Raw genomic sequence first — 12,054 nt, 5'->3', positions numbered from 1 at the left:
TTTTGTACGAGTTTGAAATCATTAGCTGAGCTAATTAATGCTATTTTATATGTCAAATTCGAATTTGGACATGGTAAAAGAAAATTAATATTTTTGTAAATATAAAAAAATAATTTTGTAAATAGATTTTTTTTAAATTTTTTTTTTCAAAAAGACAACGCTTTTAAAGCGTTGCATAAGTGTTGTCTTTGCCAAAAACAACAACGCTTTTAAAGCGTTGTAATAATGATGTTTTTGCAAAAAAATACACAACGCTTTTAAAGCGTTGTAAAAGCGTTGTCTTTGCTACAAACGACAACGCTTTAAAAGCGTTGTCGTTGAGCAGACTTTTAACAACAGTGCCTTTAACAACGCTTTTTCAGGCACAAAGACAACGCTTTAAAAGCGTTGTCTATTAGCTTTTTTCTTGTAGTGTACATTTATCATAAATGTAGACATTTGACCAATGTGATTCTTATTTCTAGATAAATGTTCATACCAAAAGCTAGGCTTTTAGTATACACTCTAACACTAGTTATCTTGTAAATAATAAGCTCCGAACGATAATTTTTTGATAACTTTGTAAGACTCATCCCACTGCGGTGCTAACTTGGCCACATCTCCCATAGGCTTAACTTGCTTCCAGACCAAATCTCCTTTTCCAAAGAATCGAGGAATCACTCTTCTGTTATAATTTTGCCTCATTCTTTGTCGATAAGCCTCCAGCCGAGCTGCCGTCCTATCACGGGTTTCACTAATGAGATCCAGTTCAGCCAACCGCCGCTTTATGTTTCCTTCATCGTATAAGGTCCTCCTGACTAATGGCACTCAAATTTCTATAGGTACTACCGCTTCGTTGCCATAAACCAGATGGAATGATGTCAGACTGGTACTTTCTCGGGGTGTTGTACGATAGGCTCATAGGATGTTCAACAGTTCTTCCACCTAGTTGCCTCCCACATGATCCAACTTAACCTTCAAACCTCGCACTATTTCTCGATTACCACCTCGGTCTGGCCATTGCTTTACGGGTATACTACTGAAGTGAAGGCTTGCGTTATGTCAAATCTCTTACACCAGGCCTAGATTTTTTGCCCTTGAAATTGCCTCTCATTGTCTGATACCAATTTATGCGGAATGCCGAACCTGCAGAGAATATTCTTCCACAGAAATTGGATGACCGCATCTTCTGTGATCCTGGCCAATGTCTCTGCTTCCACCCACTTAGAGAAATAATTCACTGCCACCAATAAGAAACGTCTCTGACCCGGAGCAATCAAAAATGGTCCCACAATATCTATGCTCTATTGATCAAAAGGACACGAGACTATAGATGTTCTCAGCAGAGCCGTCGGTCGACGTGTTAAATTTTGATGTTTTTGGCAGGACAGGTAGGTATTTACCAGCTTGTGAGCATCCCTCTGTAAAGTAGGCCAGAAATACCCGGCCAGGAGTACCTTGCGAGATAATGTCTGACCGCCTACATGATTGTCACAGCATCCCAAATGTATTTCTCGCAAGGCCTGGTCTGCCTCCTCCATACCCAAGCATTTGAGTAAGGGTCTAGAGAAGGACCTCTTGTAGAGCTGATCCCCGATCATGACATAAGCATGAGATTGCTTCCTGACCAGCCGTGATTCTTCTGGGTCAGTCGGTAAGATACCCTGCCTAAGATAGCTGATCATGGGCGCCCGCCAATCAATAGTTGCTTCCCTGTTGTTTTGCAAATCTATCTGAGCTATCAGGAAGGTTTGTGTCGTTGACCGATCCAATACCCAAGTGGTTAAGGAATTGATCATCTTTGCTAGCTCATCTGCCTTCTCATTCTCCGCCCTGAGGATCTTAGTTACTGTGATTTCTGCGAATTCCTCTTTCATCTTTTCATAAGCTTCTCGGTATACTTGTAATTTATCACAATTTATCATAAAGTTGTCGGCCACTTGCTGAGTTACTAGCTGAGAATCTGAATAAATGATTACCCGGGCTGCCCCTACGTGCCAGGCTGCTTGCAGTCCTGCCAACAAAGCCTCGTATTCTGCCTCATTGTTGGTGGCTCGGAAATTCAATTGGACAGCTAATTGGAGTATATCCCCTTGGGGAGATATCAATAGGACCCCGACCCCGCTTCCTTGATGAGTTGTCGATACATCCACATAGACCTTCCAGGTTTCTTCAGAGTTGGTCTGATGAATTTCTGTTAAGAAATCTACTAAGGTCTGTGCCTTAATGGCTGTGCGCGGCTGGTATTGTATGCCATATTCCCCTAACTCTATCGCCCATTTAATAAACTGACCTGCAACTTCTACATTAGTCAAGGCTCTTCCCATAGTGCTATTGGTCAGAACTGTGATAGGATGTGCTAAGAAGTAAGGTCTTAACCGTCGAGCCATAAGGACCAATCAATAAACCAACTTCTCGAGGGTCGTGTATCGAAACTCGGCTCCTTTTAATAGATGACTGAAGAAATACACTAGCTGTTGTACATTATCATGTTCTTTAACAAGCACAACCCCTACGGCCTCAGGGGTGGCAGATAAGTAGACCCATAATGGTTCTCCAACAACTGGCTTGAATAAAGATGACAGAGCCTCTAAATACTTCTTCAGCTCTTCAAAAGCTCGGGTACATTCTTCATCCCATTGGAACTTGGAGGCCTTCCTGAGCACTTTGAAGAAAGGAGCAGCCCGGTCTGCAGATCTGGAAACAAATCTTGATAGGGTTGTTATTTTACCGATCAGTTCTGGGTTTCCTTTAAATTCTGGGGAGCCTGCATATCACGTAGTGCCCGAACCTTTTCTGGATTAGCTTCTATTCCCCGCTCGGTCACTAAGTAGCCCAAGAACTTTCCTCCTTTAGCCCCAAACAAGCATTTCAAGGGGTTCAGCTTCAGCCCATATTGCCGGAGAGTCTTGCAGGTTTCTTCTACATCCTTGATCAGGTTCACGGCTAAAGGGGACTTGATGAGTATATCATCCACATAGACTTCCACATTGGGCCCGATCTGCTCCCGGAAGATTTTGTTCATCATTCTTTGGTAGGTGGCTCCTGCGTTCCTGAGACCGAAGGGCATGACAGTATAACAGAAGGTACCATCAGCCGTAATGAAGCTAACCTTTTCTTGGTCCTCCACCGCTAAAGGTATCTGATGATACCCCTGGTATGCATCCATCATGCAAATCCTTTCGCAACCAGCAGTTGAGTCCACCATCTGATCAATCCGGGGTAGAGGATAACAATCCTTGGGACTAGCTCGGTTGAGATCTCGGAAGTCTATGCATACCCTCCACTTATTGTTGGGATTCTTTACTAAAACCACATTAGAGAGACAGGATGGGAACTGCACTTCTCAAACGTGACCTGCCTTCCTGAGCTGATCCACCTCGGCTCTGATTATTTTGTTCTGGTCGGCCGAGAAGTTTCTTTTCTTTTGCTTGACTAGTCGGGAGACCGGCAGTAGATGTAACTTATGCTCCGCTACCTCAGACTTGACCCCAGGTAACTTCTCTGTAGACCAGGCGAAGACATCCCGATTACGGATCAAGCATTGGACTAACTCTTCCTTGAGAGGAGAAGGAAGGTCGCTTGCCAATCGAGTTAGACTTTCAGGACGTTCAGCGTATAGTTGCACCTCCTCCCAGGGGATGAGTTCTTCGGCCATAGGCACAGGTTCTTCTTGGACAGCATGAACGCCCCCATCTTGCATCCTTTGATTCTTCCTGGCCTCTACCTGTACCATATCAATGTAGCATCGACGAGAGACCCTCTGCTCTCCCTTGACTTCCCTGACCTGCTCGCCAATGGGGAATTTGATTTTTTGATGAAAAGTAGAAACAGCGGCCCTAAATTCATGCAGGGCGGGCCTTCCCAAGATGACGTTATAAGAGAAGGGGGAATCAACCACTATAAAAGTGCTCCTTCTAGTGCGCACTAATGGCTCGGTACCCAAAGATATGGCCAGCTTAATCTGACCTATTGGCTTCACCTCATTGCCTGTAAATCCATATAAAGATGTAGCCACAGGCTGTAGTTCAGTGGCATCGATCTGCATCTCCTCGAATGCAGTCCTGAACAGAATATTGACCGAGCTCCCGATGTCAACGAAAACCCGAGTCACTCAGCTATTGGCGATGATGGCTTTGATGATAAGGGCATCGTCATAAGGCAGCTCCAGACCTTCCAGGTCTGCCGGCCTGAAACTAATAACAGAGCCAGAAGCCTGCTCCTGGCTGCATCCAACAGTGTGAACCTCCAAGCGACGCACATGTGACTTGCGTGCTCTCCCCGAATCTCCATCAGTTAGCCCTCCAGAGATCATGCCAATCTCTCGGACGACGACATTGCCTCTATTCTCGGCTTCCCGTGCTCCTTCTGGCTCTTTCCACCGACCGGGTTGATAAGTACTGGGTCCTGCTAGGTCGGGGCGGGATTGCCCGGCTTGTCCAGCTGCGGCTCGTTGCTCTTCCATCATCTTGATTACTTGAGGAGCTAGCTCGGGCGGCGGTAAGCCTAACTATGCAGCCCGCTTGGAGTACCGAGCAAACTGGAAACAATGATTAGTATCATGAGTACGAAATCGATGATAGGTGCAATACCGATTGTTCCATGGTCCAGGTCGGGGAGTATGCACAGCTGCGACTCGGGGGGCTGGTCTAACCTCCGGCTCGGGATGGAAGGTAGGTCGGGCTTCCCGAGCGCGTGGTAGAGGTTGAGGAGGTGGTTGAGGCACCCTTCTTTCCGGCTTATTGGTAGAGGGAGGTGGTCTTTCGGCTTTCCTCTGAGCTGCCTGTGCTTCTTCTACTTTAATGTAGCAGGCAGCTTTTTCCACCATCTAATCAAAATTCCGAGCGGGATTTTTGATGAGATCTCTGAAGAATTCTCCTTCCCCCTAATCCATGAGAGAAAGCGCTCATCAGAATCTCCGAAGTGGCGGTGGGAACATCTTGGGCCACTTGATTGAAGCGATTGATATAAGTTCTTAAGGGCTCGGTAGGCCCTTGCTTAAGAGCGAAAAGATAGTGATCCGTCTTCTGATATTTTTTACTGCTGGCAAAATGACGCAGGAAGGCCGTCTTGAAGTCCAAGAAATAGGTGATGGATCCTTGTGGTAACCCATCAAACCATTTTAGTGCCGAACCAGCTAAGGTATTCAAGAAAACTTGACACTTGACGGTATCACTGTATTGGTGCAATAGGGCTGCATTTTTAAACTTGCGTAAATGCTCTTCCTGGTCTTTGCTCCCGTCATACTCCCCGATCGACGGGGCCCTGTAGCCCTTAGGCAATCTTTCATTCAAAATCCTAGCCGAGAATGGTACTCTCTCATCCGGGTCTTCTGGGAATACTTCCGGTATGATGAGAGCCTTCCCTTTCTTCGAATCTCTGGGCAAGGAACTTTCAGCCATGGAGACTTGAGGTTGTTCTTTCTTAAGGCTGAGGTCATGGGGCTCTGGCTGATAATACCCCACGCCAGGCTCACGATAAGGAACCTGAGAAAACCCCTCAGGCTGTTTTCTCTTAGAGCCTCGATTTGAAACAGGGAGGGGCTCCTTGGAAGCTTCGGCAGGAGCTTGACGCGGTCACGAGACAGTCGCTTGCTTTTCAGAGGCTGCTCGCCTCTTGGTCTCCTTGAAGAGTTCATATTCTCCTGCGATCATGGTGATGTTGATACGGCCAGACTCCTCCATCTTCACGTTCCGGAACCAGTTGTTGTGTTCCAACAGACTGCACCAAATTTGATCACGTCCGGAAGCTGAGTCGGATGAAGGCGGGCCTTGATGTACTAGAAGTTGACGGAAAGTCGTCGAGGCGTCTGATCTACCTGGCACCCTCCTGGAAAGCTTTGAACGGGTGGCTGACGAAGGAAGATGACCAAGACGATGACACTGCGGCTTTGCACACACTTAGACGAGCCCACGAGTCGTTAGAGACTAGAAACCAGGGAAAAGTCCCCGGGTCAAGCCCTCCGACGCTCAAGTCAGGTACTTTTTCTCCATAAAACACAGAGAAAGGACGAAAAGTAAAGACTAGTGAGAAATGACGAGTGAGCGTACCTGCATAAGGGACAAAACATCCCTTTTTATACTGCAACGGAAGTTTCTGGGTCTGACGGGTGTCAGGGAATGTCGGCTGTCAGGCTTTGTCTGGCGGTGAATGACACGTGACACCTTCTTATAAGCTGGCGATGGAATCAAAAGGGGTAATGAGCTCCGATTGTTAGCATATTCCCTGACACACTGATTATTCTCTGGCATTCTCTGATAGGCAGTTGCGATCCCCTGACTTGTTTGTCCTGTAGTGCCTGGACGCTAGGTCTATACTCCGCGGTCTGTATTACAACCTGTCTCTGTATGTTGTTATCTATGATTTGTACGTTCCAACCTGTACGCTAGGTCTGTATCCCGACCTGCATCTGTCTGATGTTATCCATGGTTTGTACATTCCGACCTGCACACCCAGGTCTGTATCCTGACCTGCTTCTATCCGCTATTCTCCATGGCCTGTACGTTCCAACCTTCGCGTCCAAGTCTGTATCTCGAACTGCTTCTATCCGCTGTTATCCATGGGCTGTATGCTCCGACCTGTACGCCAGGTCTGTATCCCAACCTGCTTCTGCTATTATCCATGACTTGTACGTTCCGACCTACACGTCAGGTCTGTATCCCGACCTGCTTCTACTGTTATCCATGACTTGTACGTTCCGACCTGCACGCCCAGGTCTGTTCTACGCCAGGGGCCTTCTTTCCTTTACCTTTACCTGGCCTGTGGGCTCAGTCCTTAGCTGTACCTGGCCCGTGGGCCCGGTCCTTGATCGCTATCAGGGCTGGCTCTTGTCCGACTTATAATCCTATCCTTTGACTGCCCTGTCAGCTGAGACTTTGACCCTGGTCACGCAAGCTTGACTTCTGACCTCCACGTAAGCTGGACTTCTGATCAGCCACGAAGGCTGGACTTCTGATCTACACGTAAGCTTGACTTCTGACCAGCCACGGATGCTTGACTTTTGACCTCCACGTAAGCTTGACTCCTGACCATCCGATGATCTTGACTCCTAACTACATCATCTTACTGATCCCACATCTATGCACCGTATCAATGATCAACTGAAAATAAGATAGTTGGCCATGAAAAAATCGCTTGGATCTAGATTCTAATGTTGAAGCATAAAGTCGAATTTGAAGCCAGGCTCAAGTAGGTGGATGATTGTTCTGGTGATGTCACAAGGATTGTGGCAATAGGATATTGATTTCGAGAGCTAGGATGTCGATTAAGAGAGCTTGGAGGAGACAAGTTTCTTCAATCGGGTGCTGATTGAATTGCTGCACTTTAGGTCTACAACCTCCACGATGTAAGAGTGTGCTTTCTTTTCTGCCTTAAAATTGTTTAGAGTTTGGTCCATTAAACTATCAGTAAATACTAGCATTGGAATCTTGTGTCCATTTTTTCTAGCACAGTTTTTGACCTTTGATGTTGCTTGCACAATAGTGTACCCTGTACTGTTACCGTCGTCATTATAGGTGCTGTTGTTTCCTTGTTCGTTAATTTAGTTTCTTTTTTGCAATGTTTTCAAAGGAAAATATTCAATATCATTATGTGCACTTGTTTGACTTATTCCGATATTCAAGTGAGATGATCTAGAAATAAAAATACACGTAAAGAAAAAAAAAAGAAATTCAAAATGAAATACCCAAATTTATGTATTGTCGGGCTACATATTGTGAGTTGATTAATCATTTAAGATTAAAAAAATAATTAAAATCAGGACCGAAAATAGAAAAGATTTATTCATAAAAAATTAAAATAATTTAAAATCTATAGAAATTTTAAAGATGAAAAACTTTTTTTTTATTTTTTTAAAATTTATATCAAGTATTTTAAAGAATTCTTATTGATTAAAATTTGTATCTAAAGAATTTTAAAAAAAATTCATGAAAATCTATTAAAATTTTAGATAATAAAAAAATTTCATAAAATTTTGAAAAATCAAATTTAAATACCAAATGGCTTTTTAAAATTCTATAAAAATATAATTTGAATACTATTAGATTTCTAAATCCATACAAATTATTCAAAATAATTAAAAGACCTCTCTCAAACTTCATTTTCAAAATCCATAAAAATTATTCAAAATAATTAAAAGACCTCTCTCAAACTTAGTATAGACGAATTGATAATTTTGAAAAGTTAATGCTAAGGTAAAAAGATGGAATTGCGAAGTTTAAAATAACTTTGGTTAAGAAAAAAATATTACATTTCATTTCGTGGTAATGCAAATATTTAGACCAAATGGCTTGCCAACAAACAAAAGAATAAATAAATAAATAAATAAATAAACAACACGATTTATCCCACCGCCAATTTACACACAGCCCCCAACCACTCCCAACAAGATAATTAATAAAATAATAATCCAATACTATCTCTTCGCTGACCATCTATTTCGATCGGTGAACGCCGTCAATCAAAATATGTCTCACTTCGATGGACGGATCAGATCATTTTCAGCTGACGGTGAGTTGCGGAAATCCCAAAGAACGGAGAGGAGATAACGGCGGCAGGTTAAAGATGCCCGTCGTCTCCCCATCCCAAACCCCTTTCCAACTCGATGGCGTCAGGGGGCACGGCGGCGGAGCACGACCTTCGCTGCTGCCCTCGACTTCCGGCGACCGCTCCTTCTTAACCGCCCTCGATTCCACCACCCATCCTTCCTCCTCCGCCTCTCGCTTCCTCTTCTCACCGGACGACGCCGTGACAGCGGGAGCCGGAACCCAGCCGCCACCGGCACCGATCTCGTGGGGGAAGTTGAGGATCGCCTTGCGGCCGCGCATCTGGAAGGCGGCGCGGTCATAGGCCTTGGCGGCCTCGACGGCGCTGTCGAAGGTGCCGAGCCACAGCCGCGTCCCTCGCCGGGCGGGGTCGCGGATCTCGGCCGCGAACTTGCCCCACGGCCGCTGGCGGACCCCGCGGTACCGCCTCGCCTCGTTGTTCCCGGAGACGGTTGGGAAGGCAACGGGATCTCGGGGAAGGACGGATACGGTGAGGCGCGGGCGACGGTGGAGGGACGGCAGCTCCTGGGGTGCGTCATCGTCGGCGAGGAGGTATTGGCTGATAAAATCAAGGGTGAGGCAGTCATCCGTGGAAGCCATCTAGAAGAAGAAGATCCCAGTGATAGCAGGAGATGAGAGAGTGGAGAGTTGAGTGGAAATGGTTGGAAGAGTCGACACTTATAACAGAGGAAGAACGAGATGGTTCGGAGAAGGAGTCGATTGTTGAAAAAGCATAGAAAAACTAAAAGGAATGACGTTGGATCTGGTCATCTAATCCTGACTCTGTGTGCGCGCGCGGAAGGAGGTAAGAAGGAACGGGCAAGTGGGATGAGGAGGGTGCGTGGATGAATCCGGAAGCAAGTGTCGAAGTGATGTGGACGCGTGGTCCTTGCGCTGGGAGTATGATCACGGTTCGTCGTAATGTTCAACAGTCAAATGGTCGAGAATTGGATAGAGCTCCAGTGTTCAGTGTCAGCAGCAAAAAGAGAAGCGATCGATGACCAGGCCGTTTGATGGATGGGAATCGGGAATCGGGAATCGGGAATCGGGAATCGATAACGCTGGACGCTGGACCGGTTTAATTTATCACGTTTGGATTCAGTCCTCTTGGCGTAATGAATTGACTCCAGCACGTGGATGTTTTACCCCCACCCAGTTTTGACTTCAATGCGCCGGGAAATAATTCAGATTTTTTAAATTTAACTCGATTAATGTTAAGATAGATGATTTTTCTTTTTAAATTTACCGAGCGCAGTTTATATAAGATTTAAAAATAATCCGAATATATATTTAATATTAAACTTATTTAAACTATATATTTCAAGCATTCGGAGCAATCCATCTAGAGTAAGAATCAAGGTTGGAGGGGAGGGTATAATTATACTTATGAAACTTCATTAATTTTGATTTGAATTGATTGTGTCTAACACAATAATTGAGTTTCAATTAAAATTTACTAATGATCATAAAATATCCCAAGATCTAAATTTTTTTAACATAATTAGAATTATGTGAGTTTCAGGAATACACTAGTATTAGTGTTAATTATATAATAATTCAAAGTCTAACAATGAATCTGAACTCATAACATTTTATCCCAGGTATAAGGTATGAATCAGACTTGGAGGGGCATGGTTACATTTAGAAGAATCCTAGTATTACATTAGTTTTAATTTGGATTGGATTTGATAAACATAAATCTATTAGTGAATCAAAACTCATATAATATCCAAAATTTAAAATTTTAAAATGATATTAGTATTATTGTTAAGTGAATATAATAATATAAGTCCAATAATAACTTATGCTAAATTTACTTAAAATTGTATAAAATTTTAAAACTCACAGCAACCCTATTTAGAGTGTAAAATAAAGGTTGGAGGGCATAGTTACATTCAAGAGTGTTCTAATAACATATTTATTCTTATTTGAATTAATTTAAATATTTCCAAGACCAAGTTTTGATCAAAAGTAATTGATGGTCAAGGAAGGACGAATCTTTTTAAGGGTTGTCTTGGGCTTTAGTCCAATCCAAAGAATTTTTTTATTACCTATTGTAAAAAAATTTATTAAAAAGTTTTCACTATTAAATTTATTGCACATTGATTTTTTTTTTAAAAAGAATTACTTAGCTCATCTCCTTTTTCCGTCCTTTGATGGTCATATAGTGAATAATGCCCATATTTATAAATTTCAATAGGGTTGGAATTAGGAGAATTCTAGGAATACATAGGTGTTTTTTTCGAGTGAATATGATAAACTTGACTGCATCCGTATGTGACAAAACTATATAAGGTTGATTTTTTTTTTTATAAAAAAAAAGTAAATTAGAAGACTAAATAGGGTGTAGAATGAGATGAGATCTTCTGTCTCAAAAATAATGTATCCTCGTATCTTCTCGTCGATCGAATGGACTAAATCATATCTCAAGAATACAATGTACATCACGAGAATATTATGACCATTTGATCGACGAGGAGATATGAGGACACATCATTTTAGAGACAGAGGATCTCATCTGTGTAGAACCAAGGTTAAAAAGCACAATTACACATAAGAGAGCTCCAAAAATACATCAATCTTAGTTTGAATTAAATTTAATAAGCTTAAATTCAAAAGTGAATTTTTGACAAAACTCACTAATGGTATTACATAGTCCAGATTCAAAAAATTTGAATATGGTTAGAGTCACAGTTTTAGAAATAGAAAAGTATTGTGATTACGTGAAAATGATAAATCTAATATAAAGCGCTAGTGGGGGAGTAGCACTCGTAGTTTTTCCATGATTTTAAAAAGCACTCGCGTAAAAAGTAAGTGCAATGGAATAAAAAAAGAGACGAAAAGTAAACAACACGCTAACAACTAAAATTTATTTGATTTGAAGCCTGTGACTACCCCTACTCCAAGGTCCGCACTCATTCAGTGTTTTCGATAGATAATCTACTAGTAATTCGAAAAAGGTTACAATAATGGAGTATAAGAACTACAATGATTTAAAACAGTAAATAAAACTATACCAACAACTTTTAAAGATTTGAAGTTGCGAGTCTTTGGCCGTTGGAGCACCATTTAAGCATCGTAGAAGTGTTTTTCTAAGTAGCGCGCAAGAAATAAACTTCTTTGAATTGATGTACTTGAGCTATTGGTCAAAGCCTCATTTTATAGTCTCATCCATGTTGGTGCGGGAAGCATCCGATGATTAAATCCAAGTTTTGATAATGGCAAAGGGATTCAAAGTTAAGATTCTTTGTTATCTAACGTGCTTAAATGAGGTCTCAGGAAAGTCCTAACTGCGGTTAGGCAGGTGAAACCCCCTAGGGGGTGGTAACCCTAGGTCCTAGAGGGCGGTAATCCTAGGTGAAGGAAAATCCTAGGGGGCGGTAACCCTAGGTCCTAGGGGGTGGTAACCTAGGTGGAGGAAAACCCTAAGGGGCGGCAACCTTAGGTTCTAGGGGGTGGTAACCCTAGGTGAAGGAAACTCCTAAGGGGGGGGGGGTAACCTTAGATCCTAGGGGGTAGTAACCCTAGGTGG

At 43.0% G+C, this 12,054-nt stretch overlaps 1 protein-coding gene across 1 annotated transcript; it reads right to left on the bottom strand.

Annotated features, from left to right (window-relative positions):
- Positions 1–8,185: 8,185 nt before the first annotated feature.
- On the bottom strand, positions 8,186–9,192 carry LOC121989286 (ethylene-responsive transcription factor ERF105-like). The gene has a single exon (XM_042543229.1). The coding sequence runs from the start codon at positions 9,120–9,122 to the stop codon at positions 8,478–8,480; it is 645 nt and encodes a 214-aa protein (XP_042399163.1). The 5' UTR covers positions 9,123–9,192; the 3' UTR covers positions 8,186–8,477.
- Between the last annotated feature and the right edge of the window lie 2,862 nt (positions 9,193–12,054).

The sequence above is a fragment of the Zingiber officinale genome, chromosome 6B (assembly GCF_018446385.1).
Source record: "Zingiber officinale cultivar Zhangliang chromosome 6B, Zo_v1.1, whole genome shotgun sequence".
Lineage (NCBI taxonomy): Eukaryota > Viridiplantae > Streptophyta > Magnoliopsida > Zingiberales > Zingiberaceae > Zingiber > Zingiber officinale.
Note: the sequence above shows the minus strand (reverse complement) of the source record. Positions and strands in the feature narration are given on the sequence as shown.